The sequence below is a fragment of the Pantherophis guttatus genome, chromosome 9 (genome assembly GCF_059756535.1).
Source record: "Pantherophis guttatus breed Tessera chromosome 9, ASM5975653v1, whole genome shotgun sequence".
Classification (NCBI taxonomy): Eukaryota; Metazoa; Chordata; class Lepidosauria; order Squamata; family Colubridae; genus Pantherophis; species Pantherophis guttatus.
Window position 1 is genome coordinate 28,445,503 of NC_142071.1, and position 25,301 is coordinate 28,470,803.

Here is a 25,301-nt window from a genome sequence, read left to right on the forward strand (position 1 = left end):
TGAGAGGCATCGTTAAATTCATCAGGACAACTAATATTCTAGTATATAGTTCAATCATTCGTTCAGTCAAACAACAACTGAATTCCTAAATTCAGTAAATGTAGGAATTTACTCCTAAATTCAACGTAATAGATTTTAACAAATATACACTGTATCCTAAGCTATTTAAAGCATCTATTAGAAAAGTATTTAAGAATCTGTTGCACACAAAAGCAACTGAGTAACTCATTTCACTCTACACAAAACTCTCAACTGAAAATTGGCTATAAACTGTATAGCATTATAAAGCAATTAAGCAGCTTTGTTTCAAAGCTTTAAAAACTTTATTAATAAAACCAGTATTAGCATTTACAGCATTTTTCAATTCTGTTACTAAAATGTAGGGCAAATTTGCTTCTAGGTTTACAGGTAAACACTCAGAAATGCATTACTGAGAATTCCATACTTATTCTCTCTTTGCCTTCATCTTTCTACATGAAAATCTAGCTTCCAAGCAAGACTGCATATGGCAAGAGGGCAAATTTTACACAGGGCTTCTAGGATAGATTCTCAGAACATGATTATATGCTGAATCCACGATTTAATACTCAAATTACCATGGAGGTAAAACTATCTTTTCAACATGATACCACACTAAGAATTATTTAGGCAGCATCTAAGAATATAGGCAGTTCCATGCAGCGTGTTTTTATGTAAAGTTAGGGTGTTCTGGTTCAATAAATTAAATAGTTCCAGATATCAAGGAAGTCCTTTATCACTCCAAGGGCTTTAAATACAATTGGTATAACAACAGATTTCTTTTTCCATAAGTGTTCAAGATCAACCTCAAGCCTCGGTATTTCATAATTTTTTCCAATGCCTTGACACTAGCATCATCTGGTATATCAACAAGGATGACCATACTTTCTTCTTTTCAATAACTGTTATGTCAGGTATGTTTTGAACAAGAGGCCCATCTTATTTTAAAACTGCACTACACCTGAGTGAACACTGTATCATCCCACTCTCCTTAGAAAGAGGCTTTGTATTTATTCAAGGAAAGCTCTATAAAATAAACTCTATTGCACTGAAATTATGTGATGATTCTTATAAAAAGTAAAAAAGGTTTTTCATACTGTGCTAAGTTAAAAATCGCAACTGCTATTGCATTGCTTATAACAATGAACTAAAGAAGCAGAGATAGTCAGGACTATCAAAACAGGAAATCAGAGAAGGGCAGCTAACTGACAATCCTTACAAATTATCATGAGATGACCACATCAGATGATACTGTATGAATCATCCAAAGTACATGTACAGTATTTATCTTTTCTTCAGGGAGAACTTAACACTGGAGGCATTATTGTATGATGTCTGAAAGGGATTCAAAACTGGCACAACATATTCCACTAACTTTTCAGCCCATTTAAAACATTAGGTCTTACTCAGCAAATTATAAAGACAGTATGTTTTCCAGACTATAAGACGCACCTGATATTAGACACACCTAAATTTAGAATAGGAAATCAACAAAAAAAAAGTTTTTAGCCTCCGTGCCCCCCATTTTCGGGCCTTTTCCAGCCTTTTTTTGGCCCATTTTCAAGGCTTTTTTCTGCCCATTTTTGAGGCTTTTTTCAGCCCATTTTCAAGGCTTTTTTCTGCCCATTTTTGAGGCTTTTTTCAGCCTGTTTTTGAGGCTTTTTTCAGACCATTTTTTCCAGGGGGAAATGGCCCCAAAAAGCCTCAAAAATGGGTTGAAAAAAGCCTCAAAAATAGGCCAAAAAAGCCTTGAAAACAGGCTGAAAAAGCCAAAAAACGGGCTGAAAAAAGCCTTGAAAGTGGGCTGAAAAAACCCTCAAAAACGGGCCAAAAAAAGCCCCGAAAATGGGCCAAAAAAAGCCCTGAAAAAGGCTGGAAAAAGGCCTGAAAATGGGGCGTGCGGAGGCAAAATAACGGCCGATGAGTGGGCAGGGCTTCGGCAATATTTGGTATATAAGCCGCACAGACATTTTCACCCCCTTTTGGGAGACAAAAAAGTGTGTCTTATAGTCTGAAAAATACGATGAGTAGCACTTAGTTAATGACTACAGTTGGGACCAGTAATTCTGGTCAAGATGTTACAGTTATTAAGTGGGTAACCATGTCATTTTACTTGATTTTCGAACCATTTTTGCGACAATCAGAGTCGCAAGGGTCATTAAGGAAATCACATGGCTGTTAAGTGAACGTGGTTGTTAAGCAAATCCATTTTCCTTAATGAGTGGTTTTGGTTTGGATGCTGCAATTAGTCCCAAATGTGAGTCGGTTGTTAAGCACACATATGCAATCATATGACTGTGGGAGGGCGGCAGCTGTAAATTCAAGGATGGGTTGTAATTTATTTATTTTTTTAGTCTGTTGTAACTTCAAATAGTAGTTAAGTGACTGGTCACTAAGCAAGGACCACTTGCTTAAGGACTATCTTGGTGGCATTTTCAGGAATGGTTTTTGCCACTACCTTTGTAGGGCTGAGAGAGTGAGACCGACCAAATTCACAAATCTGGTTTCAGGACTGAAACTCACTGCTTCCCAGGTTCTAGCCTTGTGCCTTTAATCACTACCCTGAAGTGGTTCTCAACTGAAGTATAAATACAGTGAAACTGTAAGAGTTTAGTTACTAAAGGTTCAGCTATAGTCTAGCCATTCAGTCCTCGTTCATGCAAGCTCTTTACCACTGTTCCATGACACTGGTCCTTGGATTTTTCCAAAAGCTGATGTCAGGATATTTCACAGAGAAAGAACTGCATTTACAAAATCAGCAGGAAAGGAGGGCTTCCCCAGCAGCTAGACTCAATGTAGCCATTGTGCTGTACTGTAAGTGGGAGCCAGAGTGTTGTCAAAGGCTTAACTTGCTGCCGAACTTGTGCTCGCTTAGGAAAAAGGATTTTCAAACACAACAAAAAATGACAAACATTTCTCCTACCAAATACTGTTCTTCCCAAAGGTATTCATTTTTTTATCATTGATAATGCATTCTACAAACTGGGTAGTAAACTACTTTAGTCGTAATAAACCTACCAACAGAACTGGCTTCCATTTTCCTAGTTATTTTTTAATTTGCAAATAATTACTGGTAAACATCATGGCATTGAAGAGTTCCATTTTATAGATTTCTAGACACTAAGATGCGGCTGCATTGGGCAAAACCTGAAATTCTGAACCAATACAATTAAGTTAAGTTGAGAAAAATCCCTTTTCTACTAACAGAGAATACAACTTGATAAACTGAGTCTATAAAATATGTTATTATTTATATATAAAATTTGTATAGTTGCCCATCTCATTGAAGACGACTATGGGTGGCACAAACAACTATTCTGGGAAGCAAACAACATTTCATTAATAACTTTAAACAAATGAAATAATTCTACAAGTTTTCTCTGTAATTATGACTTTGGGAAACTGGAAGACAAAGTAAAGAATATAAATATATCAATTACATTTAATAATTTGAAACTCAAGTATGCTTAATGTAAGATTTACCTAGAATCTTTTGTTTCAAAACAACAAAAGTATATAAACTTCCATGCAGAGATAATCTAAATAATCAAGGGAAGGCTTTATAACTCGATGATTGAAAACCTATGTTTGATGCAGGAGATTTGAAATTTCGAGCATCTTTGAAGGGGCTGGCAAAGAACCGTGTCTAAAAATAGGCAACACTGAGCTAGGTGGATCAAGCGTCGGTTTTCATATAAAGCACCTGTTTATTTTACCTACCACAGTCATAACTATAGTAAGTCCAATAAGCTTACAGCAATTTTAATTGTTGTATCTATTAGCTGTATTTCACATGCTTTGCATCATTAAACAGCTATTAAGACCGTCTACTTCAAATCTGTGCAAGAAACATTTAAGATAATTTTAGACTGTACTTGAAGCAGTTGAACAATTAGATTTCCCCGGTACCCAAAATATTTTCATCTTCTATGTAACATGGTACTGAAAATTAAAATCCAACAAATATGACTAGAGGTTCACAGAATAAATTTCTGAGATTCCTAGTCTCTATTTTTACTATTTCCTGCTGTATAAGCACAGAAAGCTGCCCTACATTGTAAGGAATAAGAGTACATTTGCTAAAATACATGAAATACGCATTGGCATACAGAGAATACTAGATATGATTCTCCCAACATATTTGACCAATCAAATAGAGGCATATAGCAAGAAGGATTGGCCTTCCATAGCTTAAAATGTATGACTGAGAACTAGAATCCAAAATCCTGTTAAAAGCAAAGGATAAACCACAATTACTGACTCTTCTCCATAGAATAATTTTATAAATTATTCTTATAATCTTTATGGTTTGACCAGCAGGCTGAACCTTTACCTTAATGGAGTATAAAGTTCTACTGATTATTTCACTCATCTTCAATTTAGTTGCTATAATCAGCTGTACTGCAGGATCTACTACAGTAACTCCTAAGGAAAAAAGATCTGTTAAGAATTTCTGGATAGTCGACTGTTTTGTGATATAGGAATAGGATAATTTATTTAAAACATTTATATTTTCATTGAACCCTAATATATTTATTACATACGTGCTTTGGTAAACTTAATTTTAAAACTGAGCAATTCTTTTTAAAAAGGATATTTCTTTAAAATATAAATTTTACCATAATATAGATTGATTGTTCTTGTTTTAAAGTCTACCTATTGTATTGCATAGTATATAGTATCCTGTTGAATAACCTATGAATAAAACAAAAAGAGGATTTTGAAGACAGAGGATAAGGTAAGAGAGGCAAGACAATCCTACTACACTAATGCCCGAATAAACCATAAAATGTAGGATATAAAGAGCATATTATTTCATTTGAATAATACCCAAGATCTTCTCCTATCAAGTCAAATCACTGGTCTGTTTAGACCAGTATTTTCTGCCCTGAGTGGCATTTCTCTAAAATTCAACACTGACACCCTATCTAGCTTTGCCTGAAGATACTGGAACTGACATTTAAAAAGCATATGATCTCTAACTCAGGCTCAGCTCAAATTTATTTGAGCTCTAAAGCTTCTAAAGCTAAAAAGCGTTATTGCTTAGCGCATTGTAAGCCGCCCTGAGTCTCCAGAGAAGGGCGGCATATAAATCAAAAATTTTTTTTTTTAAAAATCACCTTATGCAATACAAAATCTTTGCTGTTACTAATTGAAAGAAAGCGGAAGATTTATAATGCCGTATCTAGTGAACGATTTTAAAGACAAGAGTAACCGGAATGGTGTTTTTCTAGGAAAGAATATGCTTCCTCTGTTTCTTCTAAAAAAAAATACTTCCAATGAAATTAGTTCACGGCATCCCTCTACCACTCAGTGTATCTGCAGCAATTCACTTCGATGCTTTAACAGGCAAAGATAAAAGGGAAGTCTCTTTTAAGTCAGGTTGATTGCTGGTAACTTAATAGAAACATTAAGTAATGGCAACAGTATAGGTGTGGTTTTTTTAAATTTCCCTGTCTAGCCTTGAATGTACTCGCTGGTGGTCTCCTATCCACATACTACCAGGTCCAATATTTCTGAGCTAAGGTGAGTGAGGTGCTGCCACCTGCTGAGACATGCATTAACTGTGATAATTGCAAATGGATACAGATACTTCCCATGCTGTCACAAAGCATCACAGAGCCTTGTATCAGCAGTATTATGACACCTATTGACAATAGAATCTTTCAAATTAGTTGTTCAAATTCTGGACCAGTAATATTATTAAATCTACAAACTGACAACCTAATAAAACATACAAACTGGCAACCTAATTTGCAGACTGTTTTTTTTTTAAAGCAACAATAAATAACCCAGCCAGTAATCATATTTCAAAGGGGTTTACTGCAAAACTCGACTGATCCAATTTTGAAATTGTCAAATTAAAATAGATTACAGACTATATAACATTTGTTTTCCAAAAAGCCCTATATTTCCTGGTTCATTCCTATTAGATTAGCCACTTTGATTACTAAACACAGTGTTTCCCTCTTACAATGTTGTTAAAAGACAAATAAGATATTCAATCCCATTATAATCATTTACTAACACTGAACAATAACTACCACAGAGACATTAACCAGCCTTGCGTATGGGTAAATCACAAAAGCTGGCAAGCGAGTTCTTACAAAGCAGAATAAAGGTTTGCATTCAGCTCAGAATCTCTGATCAAGAGAACAGTATTGCTGCCTGCTTCCTCCATGCAAGACATATTTCTTGGCTGTCAAAAGCTTTGTTCTCAAACTGAGGCTACCAAGAGCAAAATATGCTTTCACAAAATAGAAACCATCTCTCAGAAAAGCGAGTGCACAACGATAACCTAGCTGCACAGAATACATATACTAACCATTATATACATTGCTTGCCATATACTCTCAAGATAAGCTATTTCCCAGCCTTTTTTTAAAACTGCATCTGATATAAAGAAACAAAGACTTGGAGATTACCTGGGTTTTTTTAAAAAAAATATCCAGGAAAAGTATTCCACTCAAAAACCAAATCTTAAAAAACAAAACAAAAACCTGCTATCTATCTGGTTTTGATGGTTTCTTTAAAGAGATGCTTTAAAATCACTGAAGGCTTTTCATCAGTTGGGAGACAGGAAAAAGGAGGTGGAGTTTCACCAGTTTTCCCTCCCAGTATTTACTGTACTGTGGTGGTGGTGTTAGCAGAGCAGCGAAACGAATTATAGTATAGTTATTTATATTGCTCTTCTGGAAATATTCCTATCAGAAAGAATTAGTATGCTTTATATCTGGGCACTCATTTATCCTGAATGGTCAACTAAATTAAAAATCAAAATAAAGAAGCTTCAGCACAAAGCAAAAGAGAAACGTGAAAATAACTGATATCAAAGCCATGAAATGGTATGAAACAGGGAATACTGAATCAGTTTTTTTGTTTTATTGCATTTTTATGTGTTCTCTTTTTAAAGGCATTCTGATATCTAATTTTTTAGATAAAACTGATCTGTTATAATTGCAGTGGTTGTGCAGTGGTTGTAATAGTTTTAGATCTGGCTACTTCTCCATTTTCTGACACAAGATGGATGTATTGCCACTTCATCAAAACTGAAAGCATTACTTTCGTGAACACTTTAACAAATTTCACATTAGAGGTTTTATCCCTCACAACCTTAGTTTTTAATTTTCTTGATCCATGAACAGAGAACAAAATGATGTGTAGGAAAGAGAATATATTATCGTGTCTCCAGCAACTGGTTGTCATTATAAAAACATACAATTCTTTCCCCACTAAAGGCTTTATTCTATTTGAAAAGGGTTCCTAATTATCTTGCTATATGGCTCATTTACTAAGATGACAATTAATGCTCTAGCTCACCTCCCAGCACTATACTATTTTCACAACGTTTTCTTTTCACTGTCCGTGCTTTATCTGGTTATAACTCCAATTCTATTCTATGCTCAACTAGATTTTTGCCAGGCTCCCAATGCTGCTTTTCCCTCAATTTCTCTCATTTAAACCTGTTGAATATTTTTACATGGCTTCCCAGTTGAGAACATTTTATTTGTTTGCATACTGCTGCTTTCCTCCGGTCTGCCAGGTCTTTCAGAAATTAACGCCTGCCAACTATAAACCACATTAGGAACAATATTCAGGAATCAGGGCCTTCCTCTTGCAAGAGGGAATGAATAAAGGTTAAGGGATCAGTTCAAAGAGGAGTTAGCAACTTAACCAACGTGGGGAAGATAGAGAGCAGTGGAGGGACATGTTTTCTTTTTCTGCCCCAATAAACCTAATTAGGATTGTGAGCAGTGCTGGCAGGAGAGAAATTTCTTCACGCTACACTGTCTGTTTGTGTTTGATTAATGTAAATCTTCTCAAGACTCTAACCATGCCCTCGGCAATATGATGGCTGTAGTTCTGTTAACCAGCATATATGCAACTGAAGAAAGTAAAACACAGGACAGAAAGAGGACCTTCTCAAGATTCTCCCTTAATCCATTCTGGTGACACAATTTCAACAATGGGCTTTGAATGCTGCTTGAGTGAATGTCACTTTGTCACAATACTAAACTAGACATTTCTATCAGGAATAAAAAAAACTAAAAAAAAAAAAACCCACAGAAATAATAATTAGCAAATGCAGAAAAGGGAGGATAGACATTGTCTGTTGCAATGTTCATATATTTCACAAGATGTAATTTAAGGGAGAATATAATTACATTTTGAACAGAAATATCAATTTTCATAATCAATGCCAAGGTAAGGTAGACGATCCAATTTATTCCAATAAAGTTACCAAAATATTAGAAACAATTACTATACAGTATAATGGATTTTTGTTTATATTTCAGTTTACCGGAAAATACGTCAATATGTGTCAGCATATCATACATCAATATGTGTCAGCATATCATTCAGCACTTCATTTCTGAATGTTTCAATGCATGGAATGATACAGATATTGCGATGAGGAAGAAAAACACAAACCAATTCTGGAAGATCTGTTCCTCATTCTTTAAATTTCTCTTAAGTATTAAGTAATCCAATCACCTTAGGTCCCTCTCCATAAACAAATATGGTGTTACTTAACTTTTGTTGAACCTGACATTACACAGTTTGGGCCAATATTTGTTTCTCGCCTTTAAAGATGAGATATTTAAATGGGAATAGGCAGCACATAAATTTTTAGAAGAGATAAGATAGCTTACCTCCTATCTTTCCAGGATAAAATATTATTTAAAATATACTAACAATACATTTAACATGCAACATAATATAAAACAATATAAAACAATGACCCTATAAACAATAATTAAAATACCAGAGCATTAAAAACTCTTGTAAATTTTAAGTTATTGATAAAGCCTGATTTGGACTAACCAATGCTATTGCTTTTTAATATTGATTTTGCTATAAAGCAAACGATACTTATAAAATATTCTGCAGCTCTAAAAACAAAGCTAGCAGAAATCTGAACATACCTGAATTACTGCATTTACCAGCCATGCTACCTATCAAGCAATTATTACGGCGAAACGGTCAAATTCTAAATGTGCAGAAATGAATTCATACATTAGATTAATAAATAAACAAACCTTCCCTTTTCATGAGTTTATGAACATGATAAATAAGAAAAGAACTTAAGAAACTTGAAAAAGTGTTCTTTGGTGCAAGGCAAATTAATAAATAAATAATTTTAGTTTTATTGCCATGTTTTTTTTTTGTTTTTTTTTTTAATTTTGCCTGCCTATTTAAGTGAAATAGGAATTGCTACATTCCTAGTTCAACAGCTTGTATCTCCATTTATAAAGAATATTTTGAAGTAAATTGTATATATTAGTTTTAGATTGAAGAAACCATACTTTTAAATTTTATAAATCATACCTTTGTGAGCAACCAATTCATTTTACAAAGCCACAAAGTAAGTTTACATCACTAAAGTGTGCTAAAATCAATATTACATGTATTTCAAGCTTTCTCAAAATGGCTTCTCTTCCCAAATCCTCTCAATTCATTTTGCTTCATGGCTTCAGACTTTCAGAAAATATATGTGTCTATCAACAAGAAATCCAGTATTACCTTGCTTTTATATTATAGGTTTTTAGAGTGTTAGTCACACAATTAATATCCTTTTGTTTATTGATTTAAGTTTGATTGTTTTTTTAAATCAGGCCGAGCTTGAAGAACTCTATAGAGGTATAGATGGCTATACAGGTGCCTATGCACATTAAGTTTTTAAGTCTTACTTTATTCTTTTCTGTTTCAGTTTAATAGAGACATTATTCTTTGCAAGAACTCACTAATCAGAGCTTTGTGACATAACAACAAAGTAGCTGTAAATATTTATATGGAATTCACAGACCTTTACCCTAAATGAAAAGTCAGGCATGGGAAATGAGCAGATTCTCAGAGCTGTGCACAGCAGATATGGACAAATCTCCAAGGAACAGAGGCCTCATCACTAATGGGAGTTGAATGGCAATGAATACATACAGTGCTACTAAACAGCCTTAGATTTCCCTTTGGCAAGATTTATTATCAGTGATACTATATGAACACCCTGAGAATACCAAACAGCTCACAGAAATTCAATTTCTTAATGAGAAATGCGAAACAATACCTTGGTGTTGACAATAAAGTTTATGGCTAAGAGTTTAAATGCTAACATTCAATACAATTTATCACCAGAGGAGAAGGTGAATATATTCAGCCAGAAGGAGGGGAAAACATATTGTAGATGTTCAAAAAGAACCAATTTCTGTGTGAATAGGTATATATCTATATATTAAAAAAAGAGTCTGGGGTACAAATAAAATTGACTCCATCTCCTATCTTTTTTCCAAAGCTGCAGTTGCCAGAGAATAATTCTGCAATATTGCCTCATTAATTCTGGTAAGTGGAATTCCTTTTCCACATAGTAGTTAAAACAAATATTGTGGCAAATAAAAACATAAGATTTAAACACTGTTAATTATATAATTTCTTAAACAAAGGACACTCAGGTGTTCTCTAACATTAAATAAACAAAAGTCAGTTGGTCACTTGATAACTAAGCATATTAATCTTGACGTACTTCTTTATACAGTAGTTACGTGATAAGAATGTAAATGATACACCATAGAATAATATATGAACTTCTAGTTTACAAGGTTTCTCTGCACAAAAATTTACAAAACTATTTTAAGGAGAGGATACAAATGATTTGGAATCAATATATACATTATGGATTTCTAAATGTTTGTCAATTTCTCAGAGATTTCTAAAGTTAAATACTCAGCTGCTATGGTAGTTAATTGGTCTACAGTTTATTGCAAATACGCTGACATACAAACAAATTCATACACAGTAATCAAATTGAAGTTAATGTCTATACAGCAAAAGGAAAAAAAGAACAGTAAAGGAATGTTTGAGAAGGAAGTTTGTGGTTTTACTCTAGTGACTGAATACTTTTAAAACATCTCTAAGCCCAGCAGTAATAGTTGTGTTTATTCCAACAATTTGCTATTTAATAAATAACATTTTATTTTGTAGTATGGAAAAATTAATATACAATTTTCTAGTCTTGGTCATCTTTTTAGTTATTTTCATCTTAATATTAGTAAAATTTCCAGAGTACTTATGAAACCCTGCTTACTCTATCCCTTCTTTCCTGCAACTAGTAACCACACACAAGCTCCAGAAACAGAAAAAACTAATTTATACTATTGTTTTTTCATTGCTGGGACTGCAGTAAAAAGGCAGGACCCAATATTTCTTAGGAAATAAATATTTTAAAGGGCTGCTTTCAATTGCAATGACTTTCAAGAGATATTGAAACTTTCCTGACATTATATCCATATATTTTTTAGAGGCAAAATCTCATTGCCCAGTGCTCATGGGCACAAATTCTATTTATCTTCTAAGTCAATTACAATTCAAGTCACATATTAATGCTCATATCATCCCCTTATATTATACTGCAAGGATATCCAAATGAAAAAGATTAAAAATAATATTACCTTAAACATATATTTTATTTTCTTCTATTATTGCACTACATTCACTTTGCAAAATGATCATGGTTATTTTTTTAAAAAAAACATGTCCAGATATACAAATATATGTGGATATACTAATAATCTTAATTCTAACCATTTTCATCAGCAGCTGGCATATTTATATTTTTTCAATATTAATGGACACCATCCTATATCTTTTAAATATTGAGTGCAACATAAATGAGACACACTTCAGAACATTAGTAAAAACTATTCAAGTTCACATCAGGAAGTTTTTAGTGTCAAGGAATCAAGATCAGGGGGAAATATTTTGGCAATATGAACAAATGGGCAAACCTCAGATTTCTAGCAAAGATGTAGTTTTTAAAATACATTGTACAAGTGTTCAAGAATCAGTTGCTTTTTCAAAGGAGAGAAACAAGATACCTAAAAATAGTTTACTTGTGGTAACACTGTCAAAGCTTTCTACTCATCCATGAATTAGGAATCCATGGGTATTTTAGCCCATCATGCGTTGTGCACATATCAGTGTGACAGAACGTAAAATGGAAAGGTACACATACCGCTGGGGAAACAAAACAATCATACATTTTACTGCTAGCATTTCTATGCTGCTTTATTTAACCTCATCTTTTAATCAACAATCCGTTGAACAATTGCACAAGCATTCCAGGGTCATAGACCTGAGCACACAGAAAGAACCTTTGGCCTGAGATGCAGTTGTGATCAATGAGGCAGCTACATCTGGCCAACAGAGGACAGGGTACAGACTTAAGCCTCTATTTGTCCACCACAAAGGAGCATAACATGTATGAGCAATGCAGGGGAATGTACATCAAATACTTTATGTATTTGATGATCATCTGTGCTTCAAATGAGAATTTTGGGTGGATTTGTCTGAGGATCTATTTGTTTGTTTTCTTGGCTGTCCACAGTATTCTCAGGTGTTTTCTCCAACACCAAATTTCAAAAGCATCAATACTTTTCTATCCTATATTGACATTATTATTAGGATCTATATTGCTATAGTTGTTTAGTTATATTATTACAGTATTTATTACTGTAAACTGTGTTGGGTCCAGTTGGATTGAGACAGTGCATTAACTACATATATAAAAATAATATTTAAAAGGATTATCAGCTGTTGCTTTTACTTAATATCTGCCAATAACAATTGGCAAACCCCAGTAGTGAATAATAATACAAAGAGTCAGACAATTCTAAAATTCTCACACTACATGGGAGATCACTGAGTTATGATAGCTGGAAACATTGCTATCTTTTGCCATTTCCCATCTCCCAAATGAAACAATGTCAAATAAGCTAAAAAAAAAATCTATTCTAAAAATAGAAAATTTATAAATGATTCCCTCATAAACTGAAATGCCAAGAAGTATTTGATGTATATTCCCCTCCATGGAAAATCAGTTTAGGACGCTAGCATAAGTTAAGAGTGGGCAAAACAGTTTAAACAAGAGTAGACTAATGACTTTGTGAACTTGGTTTTATAAAACCCAGCTCTAGATAATCACTTCCGCTCCTGAAACCACAATGGCTTGCACAAAACTAACCACAACTTTTTTTGTTTGCATTTTTTCATCGAATTGTAGAAGCGTTGAGAGTTGCATATTCTTTTAATGATAAAGTACTTCAATTTTTGGTTAAATCCGTGCAGAATGACAATGAATTTGCTCAAATAAGTCAGTCACATCTTTGTAGTCCTCATTTTGCTAAGCAGCAAATTAAATTATTCCACATGCACTGCCCTTGCAAAGCCACACCTCATTCATGTGGATACAAGCACACAACTAAGTAGTTTTCCCTTTGGCAATTTGCACATGTCGCTTCTTTATCCACATTGAGAGGCCCATATTGTTAATTCACACCTTGTGCTTCATGCCACATCGCCCAATGAGATCATAAAAAAGACAAGAGTAATTTTGCTGGGTTGTTTAAACAAGAAGAGGTTTAAAGTGCATATCCCAAAATCAGCACATCCTGTTGCAAGACTAAAGATAAAAATAAAAACCTTATACAGGTAATCCTTGACTTACAACAGTCCATTTAGTGACTGTTCAAAGTTATAACGCCACTGGAGAGAGTGACTTATGACCTTTATTCACACTTAGGACCACTGCAGCATTCCCATGGTCACGTGATCTACATTCGGATGCTTGGCAACTAGTTCATATTTATGACAGTTGCAGTGTCCCGGGGACATGTGATCCTCTTTTGCAATGTTCTGACAAGCAAAGTCAATGGGGAAGCCAGATTCACTTAACAATCGTGTTACTAATGTAACAGCTGCAGTGATTCACTTAACAACTATGACAAGAAAGCTCGTAAAATGGAGCAAAATTCACTTAATAACTGTTTCACTTACCAGCCGAAATTTTGGGCTCAATTGTGGTCGTAAGTCAAGGACTCCCTATACTTCAAATATCAGTAGGACCACAGCCATTTTGCAAGGGAGTGGGAGTCATAGGTTTTAAGAGATAAACTGGACACCACATGCATATGCAAAACATAATCTATCTATTTTGCTTTCCAAACTCCCAAAAGAAGAAAAAAACCCTGCATATCCTAAGGGGCCCTGTGAGGCACAAAAAAGATACAGACTATATATATGGTCCTCAACTCATTTTCTGTCCCTCTGACCTACTGGATAGAAACTTACATGTGAAAGGGAAGCGCATGCGAGGGGGTCAAATTCAAACAACCCAATGGGAAATAAAATTACCTGCCTATAAATGGAGGATATTTATTCTTGTAGTGGAAATGAGTACATGAAACTTTTGTTGTCAGAAATTAGGATACCAAGACTATTTTATTTTTATTACAAATCCACAGGAGCATTATAGGCTACTAATGCCATATAAAGATCAATAGTTTGGCCAAGACCTTAAAAAGTCTGCAAGAACATACTCCTATAAGCTCTTTTCTTTACAGGATGCCAAGTTCTTGTAAGATATTTCCAAAGGATAAAAAAAAAACTCCAAACAAAAAAGCAACCCTAAGATCAGACAGTCCACTTCCTTTTCCTGTTTTTTTTTTTTTTTGTAACTGTGTTCACAATACACATTATGAAAATCCAGCTTGTTTTCCCTTAGTAATTTTAAACAGTATCTATTTTTATTTTTGCTGAAATTTGTCCCATATAAAGCTTGTATTTTCCTTGATTTGCTCTGGATTTGCTCCTCCTTCTGCCACTTTAATTAAAGATTGTGCTTTCAAAACAAAAGTAATGAATGTACATATATACATACTAATTAGGCTACTCCCTTAGGGTAAGTAAATACAAATAACAAGCCAAAGAAATTAAAGGCATGGGGTTTTTTAAAAAAAGACTTGTTAAATCTGAGGTTAAATTATAACCTTTCCATACCCTTTTCTAATCTTGAAAACCATCCTCCATCAGATGCATACACATTTTCATACATTGCATTTTATTCTTTAAACAGTGAATATACAACTTCCTATCTTTTTATTTAATCTCTGGCTGCTTCTCATAAACAAACATGTATTGTTTATTTATGCAACATCCTCTACAAACGATTTCATGGGGAAAAGTGCTGGGTTAGAGGGAGAAAAAAATTAACATAATCCCCCCTTTAAATTCATCTGAACAATACTGAGGCTGTTAATAAGTAGGCTGGGTGTGCTGTGTATTTTATTAACACTGATTTTCATATTTTTTTTTAAAAAAAACATAGATTATTCATCACGTATTACAAGATACGTTCAACAAATGCTAACTTCAAAATTAAAACCAACATCAATCAGGAAAGAGCAGTATAAAGCAATTGTAGATTGCTTCACAGCATATAAAGTTGTTTTATAGTATTGTTAACAAAACTTATTAAGCAAACAGCCAAGGCATCAGGAGAATTATAGTTCATAAAAGTGTAGTAAAGTTTTGCAAAAATTTAAAACTAACACCCTGAGGTTATGAACAGTGACAGTCCCAGCATTCAAAAACATGTTATAGAATAGCCTTAATATCACTATCTCTGAAGAGTTTTACTTAATCTGGTATCTTGAAATATGTTGTGATTGCAAGTCCTGGAATCCTCAGCCAACTGAGTTGGGGAAAACGTATCAGGGAAGTTTCCGCTTGAGCAATAGTACAAATCTAAGATTGTATTCAAATACGTTAATATAAGGAGGCCATCATTGGAAAGGACAAGTTCAGAAGGTTTGGTTCACATTTACTTGAGAAGAGTGTATGTCCTTGGGATTATTTTTAACATTAATAGGAAATTAACCCAGTTTAATCTTCACCAAAAGCCATTTTTTCATCCACAATGAAATTCAATGATTTTTTGCTAAAATGTGCAGTATGATCTTGCAATTCTGAGTTGCAGGAACAGAGCATCACACAAGGACAAAATGTGCCACCGGGGGTGGAGGGGAAATGCCCTTAATTTCATTATGCAATCCTTTAACAAGAATCACTCCTACATCACTACTTATACTTTATAGATATAACTCCCTTGCTCGCATATTTACCATTAAGTTATTTAAGACTGGACACCCAAAGGTGCTTTTCAACTGGACAGCATTTGTCTGGGATGGGATCAGCATTCTTTTCCTGGGCAGCGCATTGAACTATATGACCTCCAAGATACCTTCCAACCCTATAACCCTAACTCTTAAATAAAGAAATGTCTATGGCTATTTTTTTTTTTTAATCAAACATTAAATCCACAGCAAGTTGCTAACATCAACACAAACTTAATCACCTCCAATTTCCCTATATCTACGAAGCTGTTAGTTATAAACTACAGAGGGATTCAGGATAATAGGTGTATCTGAATAACTACAGATTTTAATACAATTCTGAAAAAAAAATCATAAAGCAGCTCTCACATGCAGGTTTTGGTACAAAAATCTGTCCCTCTGGTATTTGGCAGCCAATCTGAAATATGAAAATTAAATAAGTTTCCTTCGTATGGTGGTATATCCAAAAAGGATGTTCTGAATGCAATGAAAATAACTGAGTATATCATTTCTCTGAATCTTTTAGTTCTCTGTAGATATTAATAATTTGTCATAAGTTCAATGCAACCAAACAATTACATATATTGGGTCAGCAAGTATCGTGTCTCCACCCAAGCAATTATCTCAGCTTTCTTCAAAACCAGAAAAGCAAGATCTAGCATCAGCTACTGACAGAAGCCTAGACATAATATAACCATCTAGTTGTAACCAACAGAAAACCTTAAACATTTACTAAGAAGGGAAGGGGAAGGGGAAGGGGAAGGAAAGGAAGAACTAAGCAAAAATCAAGGTTATACTCATATTACTGGTGTTTGTTCCACATCACATATGGCGTTCTTGAAACTTTGCTAAAGAAAAGTGAACTGTTCATTAGATAAGAACAAACTTTACTGTAATATCTGATGCCCCACTAAAACAAATTATCTAGATATTCACCCAAAGTTTTGTACGGAAAAAGCTATATTGAAGTCTTTAGATTTCTTCTTGCCAATTGGTTTCCAAGCCAGCTTGATGCTTTCCTAAATTTTAAAAAGTGGCTCTAAGGCAACATAACTTATTATACACTTCAAGGGTCCCTTTCCCATGGAAGCCAATGCAGGGCTGTTTAATTACCTTGTCTGAGAGATGTGTCCTTTTTCAGGTCACTCATTTATAGCTTCATCTTCCTCTCAAGATTGTTGTGGTAGGAAGCTACATATACACTGTGAACTATCTGACCAAAAAATGGATTATACTAATTGTTTCACAACATGGTAGTAACATTTTAATGTGTACTTTGTGGTATTTACCTGATAAATTGAATTTAAGTAACTAAAATGCATCAATTGCCTTATGATCTAATTTATAGTCTTCAATGGGTTTTTCTGATGAGTCAAGGAGACTGTGATTAACAATCTGGGTTAAAAACACTTTTATCCCGCTGTTCAAATAAAGAGCAGTTAACAATAACTTACTTGCTTGAACACTACAGATGATCAAGATGAAAAAAGTATGCTGGTCCAGCTTTGTGGAAGTAGAAAAACAACAAACTTAATTTCTTGAATTGAGTGATTCCTGATTGTGCAGCTGAGTATCAGAAATGATATATGGTGTATGAACATACACTCAGAAGACAATAGAAGTTAATCAAGTAAATTAATAACAATTGCACTATAATTCTATACATGTCTGTTATGAAAGAAGTCCCTAGAACTCAGCGGAGCTCATTCAGAATATGAGGATGGCTGCAACCTCAATCAATTTCAGCATCTAGGCAGGGGGCAGAAAGCAACAATTAAAAAATCCACTGGAAGTCATTATATAAATCCTTTCCCATTCAAGTAGATTTCACAGAAAATACCCAAGAGAATGGATATCATTTTTTTTAAAAAAGTACCCATAAATTCATTCCAGGATTAGTCTTTATTTTCTATAAAATAAAAAACATAAAACATGCCATGTCTATAAAATGTTTTAAAAGAGCATAGCTTGGAAAATGCATGAAAAGAATGTCTAGGTTGCAAATTTTAAGAAGGCAGGCACATTCAATGTTTCTAGGCTGCAGCAACATAATATGCCAGAGTTCACATCTTAAGACTTTTCTAAATTCCATCCGAGCCCCAGCTTGCCCAGCAATGAAGAATAAAAACTTGTATCTAACTCAGCTCAGCTATGTATTCCCTATCACAAATGACACAAGACAGAAAATGTCCAAAGCTTGTCTGCAATCAGGCTGGAACAGAAACACTCTTTTTATCCGATTACTTGGTGCTGAAGAAATATTTTATTGTTATATTCCAATTCAATTCAACACATCTACTCAAGCATAAGCCACACTGACTTCAGTAGGCCTTATTACCAGATAAATGTTTAAAGAACTGTTTTGTATTATCACATTATTGTTTAATCTGAGAATAAAATATTTTAAAAGAAGCAAGTCATTCAAGTGTTCTAAATGAATTGTATGGGATCATACAGATATTGAATGAACCTAATAGAGGGAGACAAATTTCATACTCTTGAGAAATATTAAGCAGGAATTTTATTAAGTGTAGCTCAAGAGGCAATAAGATTATATATTTTAATGTCACTGAAATAGCAAATACCCTGCCTTAACATATAAAGACTATTAAACTCATTTCATATTAATGACAGCAGTAATGTCCAAAATAGTCGTCCTTCCTATTGCTAAAAGATCAATAAAATTAGAGGGATGATATGATTTCAACTACATAAAAATTACAGGCATACTGAAAAATCCCAATGAACTGGATGAAATGGATGGATGGAACTGGATGAAAATAATTTGTGAGGCTATTCCAGTTATCAGCAAAAATGTGCCACAACCCATTTCTGAGCAGTTCAAGCCTCACCTACATATGCCTAAACCATACATAAAATATAAAATTAACCAATTTCCTTGGTTAATTTCCTATACTACAGCAAAATAAAATTTCCATTTGCACTTCCTTTTTTACTCCTCTCAAGACACACTGCTTAAAACAGAATTTCAGCAATCTATAAAATGAGAAACGTTATAAGCAGATTCTCAAAATATAACTTCATTAATCAATCAGCCTCATTAAATTTATAGAATAAAAATATGCACTTTTGAACCACAGTTTGGTTAAACAACATTTGCTTTAGTGAATATACTCTTTTACTGAAACAAACTGGACCTATTTCCCAGAACACAATGTCAAGGGATAGAGAAAGTTCGCTAGAAGTACTGCAACTGCAAAAGCACTCTCATGCAATCCCACCAATCTGACTTCTAAACTAAGTTTCTGGAAGACTTCAAGGCACAGAGAAATTAGTGATTTTAACACAAAGCCACTACTACAAAGTTATCTGGAACAGATGCAAGTAGTTTAGGCAGATACAATTTTATCTATTGCACACTGACTCAATCCACAACTGAAGAAATATCAAATTGCCAAAAGTAGCAATCAGGTAATCTTGTCATTGCATTACAGAGACCATTATATACAGCTTGATATTCTAATTAAGGCTTACAAAGGAGAGAGTAGCAAAATATTTACCTTAGAAAAGGAAGCTCCACTAGGATAGTCAAGGACAATAGCAAGGAAAGTTATCAGCTTCCTATACATTCACTGTTGCTATATAGCATCTGAGTTGTTACTAGCAATATTTTAGATCTGACTTACAGAGTAAAAAGACTATAAAAGGAATCAGGAAAAAAATGTATTCCACTATTACAACATACTTCCCACCTATTTTGATGTTAACTATTGGTTGCATTAAAGTATAACAAATAGTCCTGCAGATCTTCTGCTGAGCCACAGAAATACACATTTTTATATTACAACCTTCAAAAAGTCTTATATGAAGAATAATAATCAATGCTTCAGCACATGTTCTCTACAGAATAAAAACATCTGTATTATTCTATACTATATTTTAGAAGATGAATCTAATTAGGAAAAACATCCAGAATTCCTAATATTCACAATGAAATTATATTAAAAGGAACCAGATATCTATCCTCATTTCAACTAACATTTCCCATCCCCCAAACAGATTCAGCATTTTAGAAATGTAAGAATGTACCACATTCACCTTATTTTGTAGTCAGCTTGAGAATCCAGAAAATGATTCCATGGATCATAAATAATCTATGTTCCTACTGACTCCATGACTCTTTTACAATATATATTCTTCAGACTGTTGCAGTGATCCCCAAACCAAACATTTATTTCTTGTAACATCTAAGTACCTGGATGGCAAACTAAAATGTTATTGGTTACCTGCTAGGGGGAAAAAAATGACTAGTGCACTTTTTTCTATTTATGATATTGCATCTCATCATCATCATACAGGCTTGTGGTAGCCCTAGATTTTGCACTTATATTAGATGAAAAGTTCATGCTTTAAAATGATCACATGACCCTGATCAACATCCTATACACTAGGAGACCCAGCTAACTGGGCCCATCCCCAACTACCACAGAATGGAAGTTGATTGTAGTTCAATTCCCATCAGTTCCAGTAAACTTAATCAATAGTGTAGAATGAGAAATGCAGTCCAGATCAAAGTTGTTAACAGGTTCCTTTTTCTACAGGGGAAGAATATCTTATAGATTCCAAGACTACACCATTCCCAAGTCTCCAACTGCCGAGAGGAAATGGGGTGGGTAGAAATATAAATTGGTAAGGGAGGGGAAACAACATGGCCATAGGCCAACCATAACATCTCTCTTCTATTATACGAACAAACGTTTTAGTATTTAGTCCTGGAGAGCCAAATAAGACCAGCTACTAAAATGACTCCAAAGGTAGACATAAACAAACCACTAAAAAGTGCTCCATCACTGGAGATTTTTAAGAAGAAACTGGACAGTCACTTTCCTGAGATTGTATAGGTTCTCCTGCTTGAGCAGGGGGCTGGACTAGAAGACCTCCAAGGTCCCTTCCAGCTCTATTCTATTCGAAGTGCCACAAAACCATTTGGGACATAGGTAGGCAACTTAACGTCACCCTGAATGACCTTTGCTGCTACAGTGGTACAATATTACCTAAGAACGCAAGGACCTTTGCGCAGCCCAAATCTTCATTGCATTTATATCAAGTTTCCAATTGGAATTCCTATCATGCCTATCTGGTGGCCTAAAAAACTACCAGGCTAACACATTTGGGAAAGGAAAATCCAGATTGTTTGATCAGCAAATCCAAAGCCAATTCCAGAAGTGCAGCCCAGCCTCACTCATGACCACCTATGTGCTTTCCGCGTTTAAGCCACCAGGTTGAATATATGTGTGTGTGTGTGTGTGTGTGTGTGTGTGTGTGTGTGTTTTTCTTCTAGCCAGGTTATATATATATATATAATTTTACCCAAATCCCAAGCAAACAACAGCAGCACCAGGTCCCACTGATATATATATATATATAATTTTACCCAAATCCCAAGCAAACAACAGCAGCAGCAGGTCCCACTGACCTGTCCGTGATTGCGGACTGTGTGCCACTCATTGGAGCCCCCGGCAACAGGACGATTTTTTAGCCAATCTGCATCTTACGGGCGATTCTTTAGGCGACTGTCACTTTCCCACACTCCACACCCGAGTTCAGAATCCAGCCGTATTCCAAAGGAGAGCAGAATCAAAAGCCACACGGGGTTGGTTTGTTTGTTTGTTTGGTTTGTTTTTGTTTGTTTTCAATCTTCCAAAAGATCCACCTCCCGCGACACTCGGGGAAAAGCCACCAGGATCTTCTGCCAGGAAGCAAGGAAGGCCGTCACAGCCATGATGAGCTCCTCTGGAAACCCAGCCGTCGCCTCAGTTCGAAAGGAAGACCCATCTCGGTCGAAGGAGTTAAATCAGCCAAAGAAGAAGAAGACGACAACAACGAGGACGATGAAGAAGAAGACGACGGTGCCTCTGGTTCAATTCCTCCTTCCCAGCCCTTAGTTCCCTCATTACAATCCCAGGATCTTCTCCAAGTCTTTTACGGCATCCAAGGCAGCCAGGTGTAGGTCAAAGCCAGGAGTCCTCCATAGGCTGGGGGGTGGGGGAGTGGGGGGGGCTGTTCCCCTTCCAGAAAAGACCCAAAGGGGAAAAACAACAACACAAAAGGAACTTGGGGGGGGGGTTGCAGGAGGTGGGGGAGGGGGTTTTAATGTATATATTCAGCAGGGCAGGAGAACCAGGAGGGGAAAAAAAGTGAGGATTGGGGGGGGGGAAAGAGAGGGGGGGGGCTTTCTATCTTCTTCCCTCCAACTTTTTAAAGATTTCCTCCAGGGGTCTCTTGCAAGGTTGAGAAGCCCACCTGACCCTCGACCTCCTCCCCCCCCCACCCCCAAAAAAAACAAACAAAAAAAAAGCCTTTATGGGGCGGCCTTTCCAACCTCCATGGAAAGCAGCAAAAACACCCAAAAAACACGGCAAGTGAGGCCTTTTCCTTAAAAAGGGGATTGGGGGGGGTGTCAAAAAAAAAAGAGGGGGGGCACAGCGGGGTCCCCTTCCAAGGAGGGGGAGGGGGAGGAAAGCTCACACCATACCTTGAAGAGAGAGAGAGAGAGAGATTAAAATAAATAAATAAAATAGAAATTCCTATATATAGGCGGCGGGGGGGGCGAAAGGGGGGCTTGCAGAGGCCTCCCCCCCCCTCCACGAAGCCAGGCGCGCCCCTCCCCCCCTCAGGACAGGCCGGGTCTGAGGGAGAGGAGCCCACTTTTGGCCCCCCGGCTCGCTTCTTAGGCCTCGGCGGGCTTCATGCCGCCCTCGGGGCTGCTGACAGGGCGGCTTTGAGGCGGGAGAGGCGCCCCCTCCTCCTCCTCCTCCACCACCACCACTACCACCACCGGCGGCTCTTTCCGGCCCACTCGGCCCGTCCCGCCTGAGGAGATTTGGAAGCAGCAGCAGCGACGACGAAGCAGCCCAGCCGCGGCCGGTGAAAGGGAGGAGAAGCGGCTCTCTCTCTCTCCGCTGTTTTGCTTCCTCCGCCGCCGATCCTGAGGAGAATTTTTTTTTTTTTTTTTTACCTCAGGCCAACGGTCCCCGCCGGCTTCCCTCAGCCAGGCCTCGGCTCCCCCTCGGCAACCTTCGGCTTTTTCCGGCACTCCCGGGACTCGTTTTATTCCCCCCCCCCTTTCGGCTCTCGCTTCCCTTTGCGACGTTGGCCGCCTCCGCTCTTCCCCCCTCCCTTCGCGCTCCAGCTTTTTTTTTTTTTCTCCCTTCTCTTCCCTCCACCCGACCTCGCGAGATCCCTCCGCCGGGACTCCGCCTGACGTGGTTGTGTGGCTTTTTTTTTTCCATCTCTGCTTCTCCTCCTCCTCCTCCTCCCGTAGCCTTGTCGCCTCCGCCGTGGTGGTGGGAAAAAAAATAAAAGGGACGCGAGGAAAAGGAGTCCCTTTGAAGGATGGGGGAGGCTTGGAAGGCAGGAGTTGTTTGAGAATAAAGGGGGTTGTGGGAAAGGGGGGGGGTTGTGGGAAGAGGGAGATCCAGGTTTCCAAAGAGGAGAGATTTATATAAGTGCAGCGTGGCGTGCAAAGAGAAAAAAAACAAACAAAACACAAAAGTGAAGTTGGGACCAAGTTGCGAAGTCGCTTCCACTTTGGTGAATGAACCAACTGGGAGATCCTCTCCTTCCTTTTTAAGAATAGAATAGAATAGATATTGGAATGAAGAATAGAATAGAATAGAATAGAATAGAATAGAATAGAATAGAATAGAATAGAATAGAATAGAATAGAATAGATATTGGAATGAAAAATAGAATAGAAATAAAATAGAATAGAATAGAAGAATAGAATAGAATAGAATAAATAGAATAGAATAGATATTGGAATGAAAAATAGAATAGGAATAGAATAGAATAGAAGAATAGAATAGAATAGATATTGGAATGAAAAATAGAATAGGAATAGAATAGAAGAATAGAATAGAATAGAATAGAATAGAATAGAATAGAATAGAATAAATAGAATAGAATAGATATTGGAATGAAAAATAGAATAGAAGAATAGAATAGAATAGAATAGAATAGAATAGAATAGAATAGAATAGAATAGAATAGAATAGAATAGAATAGAATAGAATTCTTTATTGGCCAAGTGTGATTGGACACACAAGGAATTTGTCTTTGGTTCATACGCTCTCAGGGTACATAAAAGAAAAGATAGGTTCATCAAGAATCATAAGGTACAACACTTAATGATAGTCATAGGGTACAAATAAGCAATCCAGAAACAATATCAATATAAATCGTAAGGATACAAGCAATAAAGTTACAGTCATACAGTCCTAAGTGGAAGGAGATGGCTGATGGGAACAATGAGAAGATTAATAGTAATGCAGCCTAATGTGAATAGTTTGACAGTGTTGAGGGAATTACTTGTTTAGCAGAGTGATGGCGTTCGGGAAAAAAACTGTCCTTGTGTCTAGTTGTTCTGGTGTGCAGTGCTCTATAGCGTCGTTTTGAGGGAAGGAGTTGAAACAGTTTATGTCCAGGATGTGAGGGGTCTGTAAATATTTTCACAGCCCTCTTTTTGGCTCGTGCAGTATACAGGTCCTCAATGGAAGGCGGGTTGGTAGCAAGACAAGATTTCAGAGTTAGGAAGCAGACAAGGACAATAACTGCTCAGGGTCTTCTGCAGCTAAGACACCCCCCCCGGAAAAGTTTTGGCCTTAACACACACTTCCAACTGTTTGAAATGTCTTTTTGCTTGCTAACTGCTTTTGGGGAGGTCTGCGAAGAGCCGAGGTGATGCTATGTATTATTTTCCCTTCCTATGGACTTCCTTCCAGAGAGGGGGGAAAAAAAAGACCGAAGGGGAGAGAGAGACCAAATATGGCCCAGCCTTTTAATGCGTTTAAGCATTAAGTGTACTTAATGTCACAAAACCGGTTCTTTAAATACAAATATACATCGTGTACATACACGATATGTAAAAACATCGAGCGATGGAAAGCAGGGCTGGCAAAACAAATGATGCATCTGGAGAACCATCTTGCTCACAAATACAGAATTTTTAAAATGTCTGGGGCTTCCCCTCCCCCCCTTCTTGGTGTTTTTGCTTGGCCATGTTTGAATAAGATCTGTTGTGGCCCGTACGTGGCCTGTGCAGCTAGTAGCTGATTCCGACAGCGAGGAGGCTGGTGTGGTGCTGCGCCAGCAGCCTGTGCAGCTAGCACTCGAGTCAGACAATGAGGAGGCTGGAGAAGATGTGGAGCCAGAGACGGGGATTCAGCCAGGGCCTTCAGAAGCTCCAGAAGCTCCCTTAAGTGAAGAGGATGAAGAGGAGGAGCCTCTTCTTGATGCATGGGTGCGCAGAGCTGCCAAAAGGCAGGAGTGGCTCCTCAGGAGGAGGTCTCCTTGAGAGTAAGGCTTGGGGCTAATTGC

The 25,301-nt window shown here is 36.5% G+C and overlaps 1 protein-coding gene across 4 annotated transcripts in view; it reads right to left on the reverse strand.

Moving 5' to 3' along the window:
* ARHGEF12 (Rho guanine nucleotide exchange factor 12) overlaps positions 1-23,113 on the reverse strand; it is a 68,416-nt gene extending 45,303 nt beyond the window's left edge. For 2 of the 4 annotated variants that reach the window (XM_034430490.3, XM_034430489.3), the window contains exons 1-2: positions 22,942-23,113; positions 21,400-22,458 (exon numbers count right to left, since the gene is read on the reverse strand). In XM_034430490.3, coding sequence (XP_034286381.2) covers positions 21,400-21,431 — 32 coding nt within the window. In that variant the 5' untranslated portion in view covers positions 21,432-22,458; positions 22,942-23,113. The remainder of the gene's footprint in view (positions 1-21,399; positions 22,459-22,941) is intronic. The other 2 variants (XM_087875699.1, XM_034430491.3) reach the window with 1 other exon arrangement.
* Positions 23,114-25,301: the final 2,188 nt, after the last annotated feature.